The sequence below is a fragment of the Bicyclus anynana genome, chromosome 1, assembly GCF_947172395.1.
Source record: "Bicyclus anynana chromosome 1, ilBicAnyn1.1, whole genome shotgun sequence".
Taxonomy (NCBI): domain Eukaryota; kingdom Metazoa; phylum Arthropoda; class Insecta; order Lepidoptera; family Nymphalidae; genus Bicyclus; species Bicyclus anynana.
The window spans coordinates 886,510-906,203 of record NC_069083.1 but is presented as its reverse complement, the minus strand read 5'-3'; the positions used below and the strand labels follow the sequence as shown (position 1 = coordinate 906,203).

Sequence of the window (19,694 nt, the reverse complement as noted above, 5' to 3'; positions counted from 1 at the left end):
TCCGAAGATTACCCCATTTAAAAAATGTGACAAACTTACAAACTTACAAACTTTACCTCTTTATAATATTAGTATAGATATAGATTGAAACAGTTGTGCAGTAGTGCCACTAGATGGCGCTGTTTTAATTCCTTAGAAATTCGCGTTTACGTTACGTGACGGTAACAGTATCAAACTGCCACTAGGCCCTCTGTCTGCTTCATGCGTTTCTCACACTCTACTGTTGGTTAATACATAGAAAATAGTGACAACTGTAATTAAATTGTAAACCTCCTCCTTTTTTGCATTCGGTTTGAAAAGGAGGACTTTATTAAATGGATTAAATTGAATTTACTATAATAAAGCCCTTTTTTAAAATCTATAGGAAGTAGAATAAGAAGAATTTACAAAATTCGTTAAGTTTTTACAACAACCGGAAAATAATCAAAGCCTTTTTTCCTCTATCGCCCAATTTTTTAATTTGATTATTTTTGTCTTTTTAAGATACCAAGATGTTCTTCCGGAAAGCTAGAATCAAGTTCATCAGATTATACGCCTAATGAATAATCGATTTGGTATATTCCCCTTATAGAAAGAGTAGGTATATATTTTTATAATACTACATTAGAATCAATAAATATGTTATAACGATTATTCCAAGATAGGCTTTGTTTCAAAAATAAAACGAGGAATGATAGAAAATTCAAAAATCAATGTAATTAATGATGAGAACTTCACAATAAATTACTTATAACATATACATTAATTTGAGGTGAAATATAAATATTACGCTACATTTTCATTACTTAGTATACAAAAATGTTTCATAAATATACAAATAATATGTCTACAAATTATAGGGTGAAGGTGGGCGAAGCGAACATGTTATTGGAAATTTGTTGAAATATACTTAATCTATTTCAAATATTTTAATCAATAATATAATTTGCACCTTTGAAAACAAAGTACATAATATTAATATACTATGAAAGTAAAAAAAATCTTAGGTACATAATAGCAAGTTCGCTGATTTAAGTTGTTTTATATAGCAAGGAATATGAATTACTCGTCGATCAAAGGCAACTCTTAATTGGTTAATTTCTATGGCAGAATTACAACATTGATATTAATAAATAAATAATAATATATATAGTTCTGATTAACAGACATTGTATGAAAAACTTTAATATAATAAAACAGGTGAAATGTCTTCATTTTACAAAAATAAAATAGTAATACTTACACATAAGTTATGTTTTCAACGGAAAATAGCAGCAGAAAAAGCTGAAACCGGTAAGTGGCTCAAGTATGCCTCTCTGACAGAGAGTTACATATTTGTACCTTTTGCCGTGGAGACCCTTGGGCCATGGAGTCGCAGTGCCAAAAAATTTTTCCGTACTATTTCACCGCGGCTTGTTGCCTCGACTGGTGACAGAAGGGCTGGCTCATTTTTTGCGCAAAGGATCAGCCTGGCTGTCCAGCGCGGAAATGCAGCCAGTATTCTTGCCACCATTCCACGTGGGCATGATTTGTATAGTTATTAGGATAAGTTAGCTTAAGTTCCCTATTGTATTCTTTCTCAATAAAAAAATAAAAAAAAAAAAAACGGAAAATCAAATATTATTTACAAAAGTAAGTGAATAGACCATACCACACAGTGTTTTGGATAAAAGAAATACTACTTTTACTTTTTACTTATCATTTTGAAGTCATAATTTTATACTTCGTGATTTTGGCACAGTAGTGATTCACAGATAAGTATGTATATTGTATTAATTACATAACTATCTATTTATACTACATATTACTATGGTAAAAATCTCTTAGGCAAATATATTAGGATTATTGTATTAACATATTGTATGAAAGAAGTCCTTCATTTTACTCGAACATTAAAAATCTTAAATCTAATTATTTCTTAACTATATATTTTTATATTTAATTAATTACATACATTGCTTACAACGTAAAGGTTAAGTTAAATTCTCTAAAATTCTAAGGTCTTCGTTAGAATCTTGTAAAATATTTAGGTAATTATTAAGTATATTATTGCATTTAATTCCCTATTATAATATTATGTGTCAACATAATATTTAAATGCGTTATATCTTAATAAGTATTATTTATATTTTTTAAGCGTATTGTAACTGTTTATATAAATTATCCTGTCTACGTGTAAGAAGAGCTGTCTTTAAAATAGAGTAGTAGTAAAAGAAATTAATATAAAATAATATCAATATTATAATAATTTAAATTGCATAACATTTTCACGTCTCTACCTATTTATTAATTTTTTACTTTTGGCAAGGATTTTTTACAAAGTGGGTAGGTAATATTTACTTATTATTTAAGGGTTTGATTGTAAGGACGTTAAAAAATAATTTAAAATGTAGGAGATAATTATTTACCTAAAGTTAAATAAATAGAAATCAAAAAAAGTTCCATAACTCTAAAGTTATAAATTCTTGCCTTCAGAGTTTTAATAAGGTACACCGTATAGTAAATTTCAAATAAAATCATAACGATTATATCTACTTATTTCTTCAATTATGTCCAGATTTAGACATTTTGATCCAGGGCTTTTTGGGTGCGGGTTTTCGTGGCGGAGGCGCCGGAGTTGGCGGTCCAGGGATCTTCCAGGGCTTGAAGTCAGGCTGCGGCAGTTCCTTGCAGTCTACCAGAGGGTTGGTGGCGCTTAGAGCTTCCATGACCCTGGGTTGTGCCTGGTCAAGTAGTTCTTCGTTTGCGCAAATCACACCAGCTAATGTTGTTTTGCGTATCTCTATCAATTGCTCTGAAATAATAAGATTTCATTATTACGGGCTTACCTAGTTTAAGGGCCAGGACGTCATTGCAATTTATGTACTGAGTTTTATCAAATAAAAAAATTAAAAAAAAAATTATAACACAATATATGAATTATAGCTGTTTTATAAAATATCCAATATTCCCCTTTCTACTCCAAATATGCGAATGATATGAGAGTATGAGTCTGGAGAAAGGTACGACAATATGATTTAATAAATAAAAATAATGTAATAAGCGGGAATGAATCTTAGATTTTGATACATTTATTGAAGCTTATTTTTATTTGACTAAATAACGCCATTTTCTACCATTTACTAGAAATTAGTAGGTACGATAAATAATGATCCAACGCGTAGTTAATGAATCTATAATCCCCAGATCCTATGGCGTACAAGTATGCAGAGCACCTTATAGATGTAAGAATGCACTGCATACCCTCAGGACCTCTACAAAGTGCTTACTCTAATTAAAAACCTTGTGCACGCCAGTCCAGATCTGATACATATTTTGTATTTTGTGATCCAGCGTATCACGGGACGCTCGATAGAATGGCGTGAGCGAAAGGGAAGTCCGGCAGAGTGGCGCCGTAACGCGTTACGTTCCGAAGCGGCTTACCCTCGCATACGAACAGTTCAATAAATGAGCTGTCATAATTCTCTTACCTGTGATAGCTGAGTGGATAGGACCTCTGCCTCCGATTCCGAAGGGTGTGGGTTCGAATCCGGCCCGGGGCATGCACCTCCAACTTTTCAGTTGTGTGCATTTTAAGAAATTAAATATGACGTGTCTCAAACGGTGAAGGAAAAACATCGTGAGGAAACCTGCATACCAGAGAATTTTCTTATTTCCCTGCGTGTGTGAAGTCTGCCAATCCGCATTGGCCAGCGTGGTGGACTATTGGCCTAATCCCTCTCATTCTGCGAGGAGACTCGAGCTCAGCAGTGAGCCGAATGTGGGTTGATAATGATGATGATGATGATCTTACCTACAGAGAAGCCGATGATCTCGTCGCTCGTCTCGTACCAGAAGCGGTCGCCGACCTTCAGGCGCAGGAACTGGTCGGCCACGAGGCACGTGAGCGTGGGCCCCAGCAGGCGCCCGCGCGGCTCCTCCGCCAGCGCGCCGCTGTACAGGTCGATGTCGTCCACACTCCTGGAAGATCATCATTATCATCATCATCAGACCCCATTCATCTTTGTCAGCCTACTTTAACGGCTAGGGCTTATACGAGAGGATAAAGATCTTAGATCCACCATGTTGCTCTAATGCGGGTTGGTGGGATAAAGGTTTTGACGGCCTCTGTAGTGCAGTAGTATACGCGGTGGATTTCCAAGACGGAGGTCCTGGGTTCGGTCCCCGGCTGGGACAATTGAGGTTTTTTTAATTGGTCCAGGTCTGGCTGACCGCTTAACCTACCAGCAAAGACAATTAGCGATTTAGCGTTCCGGTACTATGTCGTATAGAAACCGAAAGGGGTTTTGATTTTCATCCTCCCCCTAAGCAGTTAGCCCGCTTCATCTTAGATTGCATCATCACTTACCATCAGGTGAAATTGTAGTCAAGGGCTAACTTCTAAAGAATTAAAAATAAATAAAGAACGTGATAATGTTAAATTAACAGTCACTATCAGATGTTGATAATTATGAGCGGGATCGATGGCTTAACGTTCTCTCCGAGGCAAGACACATCCAACTGTAAGCTGAGAATTTAGTAAAAATTTCTCAGAAGAAAGAAAATTTCAGTAAGTATTCCATAACTTTCCAGGATTCTAAGTCAGGACCTTGTGATCCAAAACGACATAGGCTAAACAAGGACCTGGACCAAGGCAGTCTATCACATTGTCCTTTAATAACTGCCTCGTTCGAGTCCTGGGTTGAGCTGTGTAATGCTTTACTTTCTTTAGTTCTTTCTAGTATCTAAGGAATTTCAATAGAAATTCTCAGCCAGAAATTGGCTAATTTAGCATAAAGTTAATGGCCTTACACCTTACACCCCCGTGTCCCGGATAGCATTTTGAAGAAAGTCACTTTACTCTATCACCAAGAAAAGTCCACTTCACTTTGAAGAAAATTCAGGATTCAATCTCAATTCGTATTTTTAACTTTGGCTGATAGTTCCTTGTCAGAAAACATTGGTTTGTTTTTTAATTTCACTCACTTGTAGATCTTACAAATCCTGTTGAACGACTGTGGGTCGAAAATCTTCTTGAGATCAGTAAAGTTGGTTGGTCGGAAGAGCCCGCAGTGCTCGCGCCACGCAGGGTAGGCGGGCAGCCCGTGGTCGCGGCCGCGCTGGATGTTGAGCGAGACCAGGTCCAGGCCGCACGGCAGGGGGTGAGGGGAGGGAGTCACTGACGACGCGTTGGCGGGAGATCTCTCGAACAGATGCTCGCTTAGCTGTAACAATTTGACGAAGAATTTCAGTGGATGATGGTGATGGGAGCGGCAGAGATGCGAGTGGCAGCACAATCGACTATTAAGAGAAGAGGATTTGATACCTAAGCCAATTTTCCAATGCAGGTTGGCTGTCTCAGGGTGATAATAATTGATCTGATCTGACAAAGTTAAAGCCCTTGAAGACACAGTTTTGTAATGACAGCACTACAGACTTACTAACTCAGAGCTACCTATTTATAGATTTATTGAAAACTTTCAATCAATCAATCCCAATAATTTTAATATCCCGACCCAAAATATCATGGTTTATTGGCTAACAAGAAAACAACTATTCCATAACTAACTAACTTCTATCTGAAATAGCTGATACCATTCCTAAAATAACTGAGATCTTTCTTGAACTACCTGGCCTCTTTCCTGAAATAAGTCATCTCTTTCTTGAATTAACTGACTTATTTCTTGAAGTAACTGACCTCTTTCTTGTGTACCAGAATCCTTTTACGTGAAACTGACCTCTGAAGTGATGTGCGGGTCGACGGCGTGCACCGGCGTGTTCATAGCCGACCGCATCGCGTACTTGGGACCCTTCTCCGTGTACAGAGCGTACGGGTTGAAGAGCATCTCATGCAGGTGCGTGTAGCTGATGGTGCCGGTGCTAGAGTCCACGTTGTGGATGAGGCCCTGGAAGTGGAAAGTGGGAGAATACTATTAGAATAATTTCATAATCAGTATGAACCTATTTTAACAGCCCACTATAGACTCAGACTTCCTCATAGGACTCCTCTCTCCTAGGAGCTTAGATTGTTTAGAATTTATTTAAAAAAAAGGGTGACCATGTTCGATAGAATGTTGGTTTGAAGAGCGGCATAAAGGATCTATTGACATCTTCTAAGCCTCTACCAATGTCCTTAGAACTATTGCAATAAATGACAATTCCTATATTTCAGAAATCCTCATAAGTCTCTTGCTGGAATATTGTGTTCAATTCCAAAGAATGCAGTCTAGGATAGATCCGTCTGCAAAAAACTGTTTCGGTCCTAAGCAGCAGTAGATGTAAAAGGTAAGTCCTTTCTTTTTATGAAAAAGATAATTACCGGTAGGAGGGTGTGAGCGAATCTAAAGGCGGCGGCGGAGAAGTGGTTGGCAATGGAGGGGTCCACCGAGGGGTCGTACACGTCCGCGTGCCCGTACTCCGCCAGAGTGAGGTTGAGCGCCCACATCACATCTTGACCTGGTGACAATATTCAATTAAACTATGTGTATACCTAGTTCTTTGATGTTTATCTCATCATCATTATCAACCGATGGAAGCTTCTTGTATGGATTTCCAAATACCACGGTCTCGAGCCGCGAACATCTAGCGGCTCCCGACAACACAGTTTATGTCCTCATTCCTCAATCGGTCGACCATTTATTTATTTCAGAACATAGAGCTATTTTAGTAAATGCCATAAACAGTATTTTTACCGCGGAAAAACATTCGAAAATCGGGCCTAGGTCTTAAATCTCATGTACCTGCAATTACACTGGCAACCAAACTTCGGGCTGGCACATGTCTCGTTATTTTTTGGTGAGAAAAATAACCATGGAGGTACTAAGATTGACAGAATATGCGCTTACCAAGTATGGCAGGCAGAAATTCCGCGTAAGTGATATGCTGCATCTGTGCCCCAACTATTCTCCTCGCCTCCTGGAACACGGTCTCGTCGTCCCAGGCCGGGTTGTGCTTCTTCATGATGGCCGCCACTCTGTTGTGCTGGCGCGCCCAGATCAGATGTATCGTGGTAAGGTGGAGGTTCTCGTTAGCTCTATCATCACCTATAGAGAAATATCATCGAAAAATATTATTTAGAAATACCTATGAAATTGATCAGCAACCAAAATAACATCGTTAACCTCATCAAAAACTTCTTAAAATTAAATATATCGTGCGGTTTTCAATAAATCCATAATAACAATCCGATCTGACTGTTATCAGGGTAGATTTCTCTAAATAAGGTGGATTCTAATCAGATACGTTTGTTTGAAATTAGAAACCTGGTCTATTTTTAAATGTTCCCATCAAAATATACCCATCATCATCAAAAAGCTTACATACAGAATAACCTACCAGATTCAAAACAGTATCGTCCTTTAGCATTCATCTCAACAGTGTTGCAGCCGTCGTTGGGGTCAGTGGACGGAGGCAGCAGCTCCCAGGGTCCGAGCTTCAGCATCCGAAGCTGTCCATCTATACCCTCACGCAGCTGGTACGACTTGATCTCCGAGAAGCTGTACACTGCTGAAGCGTCGAGGAAGGCCGTTGCTTGATTAAGTTGTTCACGAGGTCCTGAAAAAAGAACGCGAAATTATTCAAACAGACCTTCAAGTTGTGAATGTAATGGAGATTCTTGCAACTATTTGAGCATTAGGATTGCAGTTAATTAGACAACTTGCAGGGGATACTCGTATTTGCTAACTAGGTACGTCCCATAGTCACATTTAAACCTACCAATGAAATCTTACATTGTGAATTCTGCGATGGTTACTCTATCTCAACGTGACTTGATGACCGTAGGTGACTCATGTACTCGTAAAGTACCAAAGTACAATATATTCAGGTAATAGCTAAATATTTAGGGTTAGTCCTTTTCTTCTAGTCCAGAGGAGATACCGAAGACTTGGTGAGCGGTCTACTTGGAAGCGGTCCATAGAAGTCAAGATAAAAACTGTCTATTTGTCCTGGATTGCGCTATAAATACAACTCAGTATAGTGTGGAAGGTCTTACCTACCTAAAGGAGACGAAATAAGTAAAGTTAAGATATAAAGATAATTCAGCAAAAGTGTAGCTTAGCATTATTAGAAAGTTTTGCTTAAAGTAAAGACAGTTGACTGAAAATCTACTACGGCTTATGAGTTATCGAACTGTGATCGAAGACATTATGAAATCATGATGAATTATGGGTTGCACTCACCAAAATGGCAGGTAGGCGCCGGAGCGGAACGCACAAACTCCATGCAGGTGAGGTTGTAGTCCTGGTAGAATGGATCCTCTTTATCAAGCCGCACGGGGAAGCATTCTGGATGCGTGGTGTTAGAGTTGCAGCAGGATATTGAGCTGCTGTTCTCACCTGGTGAAAATTGGGAAGTATTAAAAAAGTGGAATAGTAACCTTGTTTTGCGGTATAACTTATTTGTGATGATCCAAGACAGACTGTTGTCCATTCTTTTAGTGACTGAACTGATCTTGTCATGTGGCACAGAACATTGCATGCTGGAGTGACACATAGAACTTTTAAAATCTAAAAATCAATGAGTTCCAGGATTTAAAAAAGAAAATCTTTATCCACGAGGATTACGTCGTGGATTACTCAGTATTTACTGGTTATACAAGACAATAGACAAGCAGAACTTATTACCATGTCCTACCTTTGCTCAACGCAGTGGCAGTGATGTCGTGGTCGATGAACTGCCCCCACACCGCCAGCATGACAGTGAACTGCGTGTCGTGCGCGTAGCTCGGTCGGTGGACGGTGACGCTGACGTCACGAGCACTAGGTAAGCTGGCTCCATCCACACCCTCCCGAGGCGAGCTGATGCCTGGAGTGTTGGCATTTTAGGGAATTCAATTTCATACTTATCAAGCGCTACCTCAAACTCTATTGGCTTTGCTCTATTTTCCGTATATTCGTTCGTTTGTCGTCTTGTATCAGACAAGTTTAGAGATACTTGTATAAATAGGTCAGTAGTATTTCTTCGAACCATTACACCGCGGATAGTTGCCTTAACTGGTGACAGAAGAGCTGGCTATTTTTTTGCGCAAAGGATCAGCCTGGCTGTCCAGTGCGGAAATGTAGCCAAGCATTCTTGCCACTATTCCACGTTGGCATGCTTGGAATAGTTATAAGGATAAAATAGCTTATGTTCTTTATTGTTTTCTTTCTCGGTCAGCAGTTGAAAACAGATTAACAGGTCTATTTCCATGATATGCGCCCCGCATTACTGCGAATTTATTTGCCTCTAAAATGTAAAACTTAGTGATTGCTATAAACTTTATACAAGGAATCTACGAGCAGTTTTAATAAGTAGAGTCTCTCGTATCCAAGTCCTAACCTGGAAATCAGTATACTGACAAAGAAAACTTGGTAGCAAATTCGTTGAACTCTTTGATGTACAGAATATGCAATATATTGAAGGTTTATTCAAGATCTCTTAAATTTTCCAATCAGGGGCCTTATCACAAGTTCTTAAACCAGAATATCGGAACATTACTGAATCGCTTCGGATTTAAGAGCTTATGGTAAAGGCAATTTAAGAAGATACTCGTACCGTCTCCGTACACTGCCGGCAGCGCTCGTCTGAAGGGCGTGCTAGCGACGCCCCAGGTGATGGGATGCTCCAGGTTATTGCAGGAACCATCTTGACTTCTGTATCTGGAGAGCGTGCAGGGAGAGACGGGCGGGCGGCAGTAGGCAGGCTCGGAGAACGAACTGTTCGTTGATGGACCTAATCCTATTCCAGCATTAGACTTGGTGAGATCGGTTCTGTAACAAGAGAACAATGTTAAGGCAAACATGTATTACAAACTCTAAAGACAAATTGAACTGCCTCGTGGTTAGCCAGGCTTTTGATTACGAGGTTCTGGGTTCGAGGTGGGCTTTTTTCCAAGATATTCTCAATAATAAATAAAAATTGCCTTTATTTATTAATTAGTCATTATCATCATCATCATCATCACCATCATCAATTAAACTTTCAAGTTATTTAACAAATAGGCGACAATTCACCATGCCCTCTTTTTCCGAAACTACTGTATCTGAAAATTTGAAAAAAATATTGAAATTAGCTTTCTACTTAAAGATTTCCGGAAAACCTCAGAAATATTAAATTTTTGAAAATAATGGTCACTACGAGTTGGCGGGTGATGTTTGACTCTACGAGTATGGTCAAAAGCTAGAGTACCTATCTACCAGCTTTATCACAAATGCCTTAGCTTGTTTTTCCTAGGAACTAATTTCAATCAAATAACATTTCATCATTATAGAGATCATAGAACTCGGATTTATTTATTCAAATTCAGAAATACTTAACAGGCCTAATGGATTTTTTATTAGTAGGTGATCTACATAAGTACTTAATTACTTTTTTGAATAAAATAAAACATCTAAATTTCCATGTACACAAGTCGTTAGTGGTTTTTTATGGACAGGCTTAAAAAAAATCATTTCCGCGGGCCTCTCTAAAAACAACTTTTTGAAAATTAAGTGGTAGGTAGGTACTCTGAATGTATAAGTAATAGAGTCCTTAACAGACATCGAAAAAGACAGACAATTTCAATTCGGTGAGTTTTTATTGGTATTCTCAAGCATAAATTTTAATTTTTAATCCCTCGCATAATTTTCGGACCTCATTAAATTTCTTTAAGAGGTTCTTGGAACTTTGACATTGTTCAGCTTCAGTCAGGTATCTCTTAACTATACATACTAGGTCTGCACGTCTAAGATTCGATAGAGTCCGTTTTGTTTAAAGGTGGGGAAAAATTTCTTCAAACCGAATCAGAGCAATGCTGCTTGAAATAAGCTTATAAAAAAATAGTTGAAGGCTGACCCGGAAATTACAAAACTTATGACTATAGCTTGGCAAATTTGTTCGTAGCATTTCCAATGGTCCGCGAGGGCCGGGAGGCGCTCGCACGCAGTCCTTTCCCCCTCGGTCCACCTAGTGGGGAGTCCACCCCCGAGGATATCAAGCGGGTCGACCAACACTGCGCTTTTCGATGCGGGGTCGCTATTCCAGCACCTTGGGACCCCAACATCCATCGGCTCTTCAAACGATGTGGCCTCCCCATGCCACTTGAGCTTCGCGACACGCTGAACCCCTCATTTTTGATTTAAACATGCAGAAAAACTCCAAGCATAGCTCGCTCGACCTAATTTTGTCATACTCATTCTACAAACTATGACAGAGAAGACAAAATTCATCGACAACATAGCTCTCACACAAAAATACTCGAAGATGAAACAATTCTTTGCAAGTCTTAAAGTTTGTGTAATCAATATACTATATTATTATAATACCTATGTGTTGTTATTTCGGAATTAGTGGTTAAGTCTATTATAGGTGTAGGATATCAGCCGGCGGCGAGGTGAAGCCAAACTGGGGCGGATAGAGTTTCGCGGTTAAGTGCTCGTCACACCGCCAACGCGGCCGCGCGGTCTTTTATATTGTATAATGTGGTGCTTAGAGAATAATAGAGGTCATTACGTTGTACTATTTTTGTCTCTATAAGCAACGGACATTCTTTTAAGCTTTAAAAGTCATGGTAAAGGAGCACAAACAAGTCAATCACACACACAAAGTCACAAAGGACATACAATATAATTGGTTACAAAGAATTCACAAAATGTCCTACAGGTGAATGCTAACAAGCGATCTCTTCCAGACAACCTAATGAATAAACTAATAATAAAAATTATAAAGGGATACAAGTCGATTAAAAACTTTGTAGATGAAGCAAGTATGAATTATACCTAATAATAATAAAGGTAATAATTAAGGGCTACCTCAGAAAAATTTCCTTTATATTATGAGTATTTAAAAAATCTAATTTATGTTTTCAAGACGTGAAAAGTCGAACTATCGTGGTTGCGAATCGCTGCGCTAAATTTTCAGTCTGAAGGAGCTTTTACTAGAAGATATTAATTACTGCGGCTAAGATCTGAACATATTCATAATATATATATACAAACATTATTGATTACCTTCCTATATCCAGTTTGTTATTTCATAATACATTATTAAATGAATAGAGAATAAATGGTAGTAAAGCTAATCATCATCATCATCAGGTGCCCTCTTCAAACTGAAGTTTGGCGGTCAGATGGAGAAAACTTTTCCGATCACTTGATATAATTTTCAGCTGGCTGTAATTACTCTTGGTCCACTCCTTAATATCGTCCACCCATTTACGTCTCTGCCGTCCTTGTGCCCTTTTCCCGACTATCTTGCCTTCTAGGATCAACCTAGGAAACTCGTAGAGGGGTCCTCTTTGCAGATGTCCGAAAAATGCAACCTTCCGCCTCATTATAGTTGTCATAAGCTCGCGTTTGCAGTTTGCTCTCTCCATTTGAGCATTTGAGACAAAGTGATTCCAAGAGATTTTCATCATTTTCCTTAATCCCCACATCTCAAATGCTTGCAAACGTCGACAACAGTCCTTTTTCAGGACCCACGTTTCACAGCCATATAAAAGAGTGGACCAAACGTAACATTTTAAAATGCGATATCTTGTCGGAAATGAAATTTTGGGATCGCATAGTACTTTGGACATTTTACTAAAAACAGTTTTTCTAAAGTAAAGTAAAGCTTTCAGTAAAGCTAATATCCGCGACATACAGTTCAAGCTACGTCAAAGGATTTTTTGTCGAATCTGGATTACGTTCCTTGAATCCGTCGGTATTTTTTGGAGTCGCTAAATGAAAAAAATTTTTTTATTCATAATAATGATCTTCCTCAGAGTAACCGCTAGCTTCTATGGCTCTAAGAAGAAGAATGGTTACTAAAATATAACGAAAGTTGTACCTTTCGACCTTCAAAAATTATGAAACAACGTCATTGATAATACAGTAAGGTAAGTAAACTTGTATGGTGACCTCGATAGGGTATCCAAAAATAACTTTTGGTTTAAAAATAGCCTGCAATGGGCCCGTTCAAAACCGGTGCTAAAAGTAGAACTTTTAACAAGTTATGCAATAAAATTCTGTACGCAAAAACTCTTTCGGATTCTAAAAATAGGTGAAAAGAACCTCTGTAAGACATCGGTACCTTTAAAGAAATTGTTTGTTTTTAAAAAGCTGTTTAAGGTAAGCGGCTTATCGGCTAATGATTCTTGATATCATTTTGAAAATTTGAATAATCTACTATTACTATTTACTAGCTAACTAGGTGCTCGGGGTATTTAGGAACAAATAATTTTCACCTTTATTATTCACTAGCTGACGCCGCGCGGTTTCACCCGCGTTGTTCCTGTTCCCGTAGGAATACAGGGATAATATATAGCCTTCCTCGATAAATGGGCTATCTAACACTGAAAGAATTTTTCAAATCGGACGGAAGTCGGTCAAATATAGCGTTTAACTTATTCAACTTACCCATTCAACAAAGCTCTGGTAGCTTCTTCAGCAGCGAAAGCCGTTTCAGCCAAAGGCTTCACACTGGAAGACGTTGCAGCAGCCCTCTGAGCTCTGGAGGCTGGTGAGTCAGTCGCCAGCGGCACCAGGTTGCGTTCCATCAGCCTCCTCCTCTTGAGTGCGTCCTTGCCTCGTACCACCGCCGCCGCTACAGCTTGTGATGTCAGATTCGGAACTGTCCATGTTGGGGACATTTCGCCTGCAATAAAGGGAAATTATTAGGAACTAGCAGATACCCGCGACTTCGTCCGCCCATAGACCTCTTCAATACAGCCCTTACAGTAGTATCGCTGTAAAAATGAAGTAACTTCTCCCGTTTTCCCAATATTTCTCTTCACTGTTCTGCTCCTATTGATCGTAGCGTGATGAAAAGTATACTATAACCTGCCCAGGAGTATGAAGAATAATTGTACCAAGTTTCGGTAAAATTCTTCGAGTAGTTTATGTTTCTATAACGAACATACAGACAGACAGAAATTTTACTGATTGCATTTTTGGTATCAGTATCGATCACTAATCACCCCCTGATAGTTATTTTGGAAATATATTTCATGTAGAAAATAGATCTCTCTACAGATTCATTATAAGTATAGATTACAACAATTATCACGTGTCTCAAAAGTGAAAGAAAATTCACAGGTATGCACCTGCATACCTGTGAATTTATAAATATCTAAATTGGCTTAAGAAGAATGGTATCCTTATGTTTTGCTCTTGACTTTCATATATTATTTCCAATGAAATGGTGCGTTGTGTGTATTAATTAAATTATTATTACTACAACATACAAATAATTGAGAAACGATGTTTGCCAATCCCTCAATTAAGATGGATGATAAAAATTTCTAAGACGAAGTTTATTTTAGCATAATAAATACCTAATTGAATTATTTATTTATTCCTGACACAAAAATAGAACGAAATATTCCATACAAGTTTGTTTTGCATAAGTTTTTGCGTTCGACTTTGTACATTACATAACTACGTATTATTGTACCGTGGGAATGCTGAATCTGGTACAGTATCAGCCCCTGTAGCCAACTGGCACGTCGATTCTCTTTCTACGATCGCTAACGCTTCGAAAACTAAAAAAATGTATGGGAATGACAGATCTTGATCACGTGACCTGCCGATAGCAAATGTCATTCCCATACATTTTTCTAGTTTTCGAAGCGTTTGCGATCGTAGAAAGAGAATCGACATACCACTTGGCTACAGGAACATAATTGATAATTTGAGAGCCTGTAAAGACCAGACCTTTCTTATAATTACTTATAAATAATAGTTATAATTACTTAGTTATAATTACTTTAAAAGCTGAAAGTATGACAGCCCATTCTCCTACAAAAGCTACTCGTAAGTAAGCTATGCAGTTTGTGCCATGGTGGCTTAAGGGGGGTAAGAGGTTACAAAGGGCCAGAATGTTCAGATGACCAAGTATATTTTTTATGAGTCTGTGCCAACGAGTTTTGATAATAACAGAATCAAGACAGTAATCGGTATTCTTATCATGGAAATCAATCAATTAATAATATTTAGACTTATGATTCAAAAAGTTATAAATATTTTTCAAGAATATTTGCCAAATCTTTTGATTGTGAAATGAAAGTGAAATGTGATCAATATTTCCTTTCCCCTCTATTAAGTAGGAAATACTGTCCAGAGTGTGCTTTCGACTGTCGGGACTGTTGGGATCGAACCCATGACCACTTGGTTATGAGTCGGCCCCTTAACCCTGGAGCTGGAAAACTAAGTAACTATTAATTGACGTTCCTCAATATCAAATCGCATGAACGTGGTCTTGAAACCTTTAAACGAAAACTCACCATCCAATGGCCAAGATTGGTTCAGCAGAGGAAGCAGGTCATCATCGACACCCAACCTGAGGAGTGAGAGGTTCCTGGGAGCTGTGCCGTTGCCGTCGTCGGGGTCGGTGCTCAGGTTGTACGAGACCATGATCAGCAGCGATATGGAGAGCAGGACACTGCTGGATGAAAACAGATATGAGATCATGAGGAACTACTGGTATTTGTTTTGACATCTCCAAAACAGTGGCGTAGCGTGCCTTGGAAGGGGCTCTATGTCAAAATTCGTTGGTGGGCCTAAATGAACGGTTAAAGATTTCACACTAAAGAAACACAAATGCTCACTTAAAAGAGATTTTTGATTTTTTTTATTTCTGTAGTGAAAACTCTGCAGTACTTTATGTTTTTTTTCTAGGGAACACCACATTAATTGAGATTGATTTTGCTTTTATACGTAAGTGGCACCTGTAGTCTGGGGGCCCGTATTATTGATACGACTGATACGGCGGTAGTTATGCATGCATTTGGCTTAATACTTTACTTTATAAATTTCTAGCAGACGCCCCGTGGTTTGGCCGCGTAACATCCGTTCCCGTGGGATTACGGGGATAAACCATGTTACTTAGTGAAGATGCAGCTTTCTAATGGCGAAAGAAACTAAAAAATATTTGAATACTTTTGCAGTTATCTACTAACTACTATCTACTAACTACTATCTACTAACAAACAAAAAATCAAATCCTGTAATAATAATTGTAATATTATTTAGATTGATTCTCAACTACCTAAAATAAATTTAGAATTCAATACGACCTCGCTGGTAGTTGTGGTTTTCAAAAGGGAGGTGCTAGGTACTATATCGTCCCAGCTCGGATCAATTTAGTATTTTATATTTTCTAAATTGATGATGATGAATATCACTTAAAATTGTTATTATCTATTTGGCACGTGCCATTTTTATAACCTTGCCTAATAGATTAAGTGTCGCCGTACACGGGCCACACGCGACAGCCACAAACGCCGCTACAAGAAGCAAGAAGGGGCCACAAAAGTAGCTGAAGCGTGCGACAGCCACGTCATGAGGCGATACTTCTGCGATCGCCCAAACCCCCCGGTGTCGCCGTAGTGGTCCCACATGGAGCCATCGGCACTTACTCAACATGAAAAAAAAACGACAGCCACTGGTGGCCGGTGGTTGACACTTGTGGTCGGTGGCTGCTACTTTTTTAACCCATACATGCTGTATAATAATCGCACGAGTGGCGTGTGGTAGCAATTTGTGTCTGCGTTTAGTGGCCGCTGCGGGCCACAAGAAGCGAGCAGCGACGATTGTAGCGTGTGGCGGCCACCAGCGTCAACCGTGTGCGGCGAGTTCATATAAAATGTATGAAAACTACAGAAAATAATTCCGGTAGCAGCGTTTTGTGGTTGTGGCCGGTGGCCCGTGTGCGGGACTCCTTACTGTCGCAAGATTGGTGAATAGTAAAATATTCATTTATCTAAAACAAGCGGAATGTTTTTTTAAATTAATGTCATGCAACGGTAGAGCCTGTTTAGCACGTGCTGACATAATGTTTTATTTTAATTTTAGGTTTATTTTTGTTCGCAATGTTTTATTTTAATTCGTTTTATAATAAGTAATGGAAATATTAAATTATTGTGGGTCACATTTTTGTTTAGGGAACCTCAACTAAATTTAAAGTAACAAAATTTAACATTTTTTTTTAATTTTACATTAACATTTCAATCACAGATGATGTTTTATGCGTAAAGCTTTTAAAATATATTAACAGAATAAGTGACAAAAAAGAAACTGTATACTGGGATAAAACCACCTATTAGGTATCAAGTTACCATAAAGCAGGTGCCGGAAATAGTCATAAATTAGATACACTGGCAAAATTCAGAAATTAATTATGTGTACGCGATTTCCTAACCTAACTAGCAGACGCCCACGACTTCGTCCGCGTGGAAATCGATGTAAACTTTCAACTTCTATCAGCGAGCGAGATCCAATTATGGCGCCTCTCCTGTTTGCTTTTAGTAATATGGATATACCTATACCAAATTATGAGTGTAAAATAAGAATGGAACGCGAATATCTTGACCATACTCTGGGGTGACCAATTGAATATCAGGCGCAGTACCTTTTACGGTTGACTAGGATTATCATTTAGGCGCTTTCTAGGATTTGGCGCCTGGAGCGACTGCTCCGTTCGCCATATGGACGGGCGGACCCTGACTCCTATTTCAACCCTATTAGTATTTTCACATGTTTTATATAGGTATCACAAATAGCCTAGTAATCATTTTTACAAAAATATAACTCGAAAAATTAACGATTTATCTTCAACCCCTAACCCTTTAAGAGCAGAATTCCCCCCTTCTGTTTTTATTTTCGGGATAAAAGAATATTATAACCGTCTACGTATTATGGTCTCCAATCGTGCCATGTTTCATTTGAATTCATTCAGTAGTTTCAGCGTGATGCCCGGTCAACAAAAATACGGACAGACAGACAAAAAAATTAAAATTATTGATTAGACGTTTTCGCCCGCGTGGTTCCCGTTCCCGTAGGAATAGGGGGATAATATATAGCCTATGGCCTTCCTCGATAAATGGGCTATCTAACACTGAAAAAAATTATAATAAAAAATAGTAATTATATGACTTTTCTTTTAATCAATTGATCAAGAAGACAGGATGAGGATAATTAAAGAGTTTAGAACCTACATACCTACTACCTACTGCTTACAGGAAATAATCGAGTTAGAATTACACTTTGACCTTTCCATTTTGAAAAAATCTGACTTGGTATTTAAAAACAAAGTGGGTATTAATTTTTTATGGTAAATTTTGCATTACTGGTCTGTTAATAATACCAAATGAACGACAAAAGCAAGTTCCTTTAAATTCAAAATTCAAAATGAAAATGGTTCTAGCAATGCAATTAGGTATTTTATTTCGTAAGACTCCAATACTGAGATGATTTAGAAAAAAAATCAGAACATAGGTTTGTTCAGATGTTTTATTTATTACATAACAGACGGAAAGAGTTGGGAAGAGAGCTCGTCGTGAGTTCTGAAACTTCAGCCATGCTAACACACTCACGTATAGTAAAATAACCAGCGCCGGCCCGAAGTAAATTTTAAAATGGAGCGAGATCCAATTATGGCGCCTCTCCTGTTTGTTCCTAATAATATGTAGATTATTAGGAACATTTGGTAGATACCTATACCAAATTATGAGTGTAAAGTAAGAATGGAACGCGAAGATCTCGACCATACTCTGGGGTGATCAATTGAAAATCAGGGGCAGTACCGTCTACGATTGAGTAGGATTATCATTTAGGCGCTCTCTAGGATTTGGCGCCTGAAGCGACTGCTCCGTTCGCCGCTCCAGCGCAGTCCCTTCTGGTAGCTCCTCGCCAGGCTGGACTCGAACATGTAGGTGGGCCCTGAACTACTTCAGCCATGCTAACACACTCACGTACAGTAAGATAACACAGATGGCGCACTGGAAGTGGCGCAGTCGCTTCTGGTAGCTCCTCGCCAGGCTGGACTCGAACATGTAGGTGGGCCCTGAACTACTTCAGCCATGCTAACACACTCACGTACAGTAAGATAACACAGATGGCGCACTGGAAGTGGCGCAGTCGCTTCTGGTAGCTCCTCGCCAGGCTGGACTCGAACATGTAGGTGGGCCCTGAACTACTTCAGCCATGCTAACACACTCACGTACAGTAAGATAACACAGATGGCGCACTGGAAGTGGCGCAGTCGCTTCTGGTAGCTCCTCGCCAGGCTGGACTCGAACATGTAGGTGGGCCCTGAACTACTTCAGCCATGCTAACACACTCACGTACAGTAAGATAACACAGATGGCGCACTGGAAGTGGCGCAGTCGCTTCTGGTAGCTCCTCGCCAGGCTGGACTCGAACATGTAGGTGGGCCCTGAACTACTTCAGCCATGCTAACACACTCACGTACAGTAAGATAACACAGATGGCGCACTGGAAGTGGCGCAGTCGCTTCTGGTAGCTCCTCGCCAGGCTGGACTCGAACATGTAGGTGGGAGGCACCAGCGGAGTGCGCTCCGAGCTCGTCGTGGGCCTCTGCATGGCGCCCTGGGCACAAAAAAAGCACAGTTACAAAGATAGCATAAAATAAAAGAATCCGACATATTGAGAACCTCGGCCTTTTTGAAGTTAGTTAAAAATAATTAATGTCGTTATCAAGCCATATTCGGCTCACTGCTGAGCTCGAGTATCCTCTCAGAATGAGAGGGATTAGACCAATAGTCCACCACGCTGGCGCAATGCGGATTGGCAGACTTCACACACGCAGAGAATTTAGGAAGTTCTTTGGTATGCAGGTTTCCTCACGATGTTTTCCTTCACCGTTTAAAACACGTGATATTTAATTTTTTAAAATGCACACAACTGAAAAGTTGAAGGTGCATGCCCCGGACCGGATTCGAACCCACACCTTACAAAATCGGAGTCAGAGGTCATATCCACTGGGCTATCACAGCTCAC

General features: G+C 39.2%; 1 protein-coding gene across 2 annotated transcripts; it reads right to left on the bottom strand.

The window, feature by feature from the left end:
• Window positions 1-674: 674 nt before the first annotated feature.
• Window positions 675-18,756, bottom strand: LOC112055569 (peroxidase). 2 transcript variants are annotated; one of them, XM_052881559.1, is made up of 13 exons: window positions 18,651-18,756; window positions 15,179-15,336; window positions 13,314-13,551; window positions 9,493-9,707; window positions 8,593-8,763; window positions 8,139-8,294; window positions 7,294-7,512; window positions 6,804-7,001; window positions 6,278-6,414; window positions 5,697-5,864; window positions 4,945-5,183; window positions 3,773-3,939; window positions 675-2,773 (listed from the first exon to the last, which is right to left on the bottom strand). In XM_052881559.1, exons 1-13 carry the CDS (start codon window positions 18,725-18,727, stop codon window positions 2,523-2,525), a joined length of 2,394 nt encoding a protein of 797 aa, XP_052737519.1. In that variant the 5' UTR covers window positions 18,728-18,756; the 3' UTR covers window positions 675-2,522. The 2 variants fall into 2 exon arrangements, with proteins under 2 accessions (XP_052737519.1, XP_052737516.1); XM_052881556.1 differs by having other exon boundaries at window positions 15,179-15,339; window positions 18,651-18,742.
• Window positions 18,757-19,694: the final 938 nt, after the last annotated feature.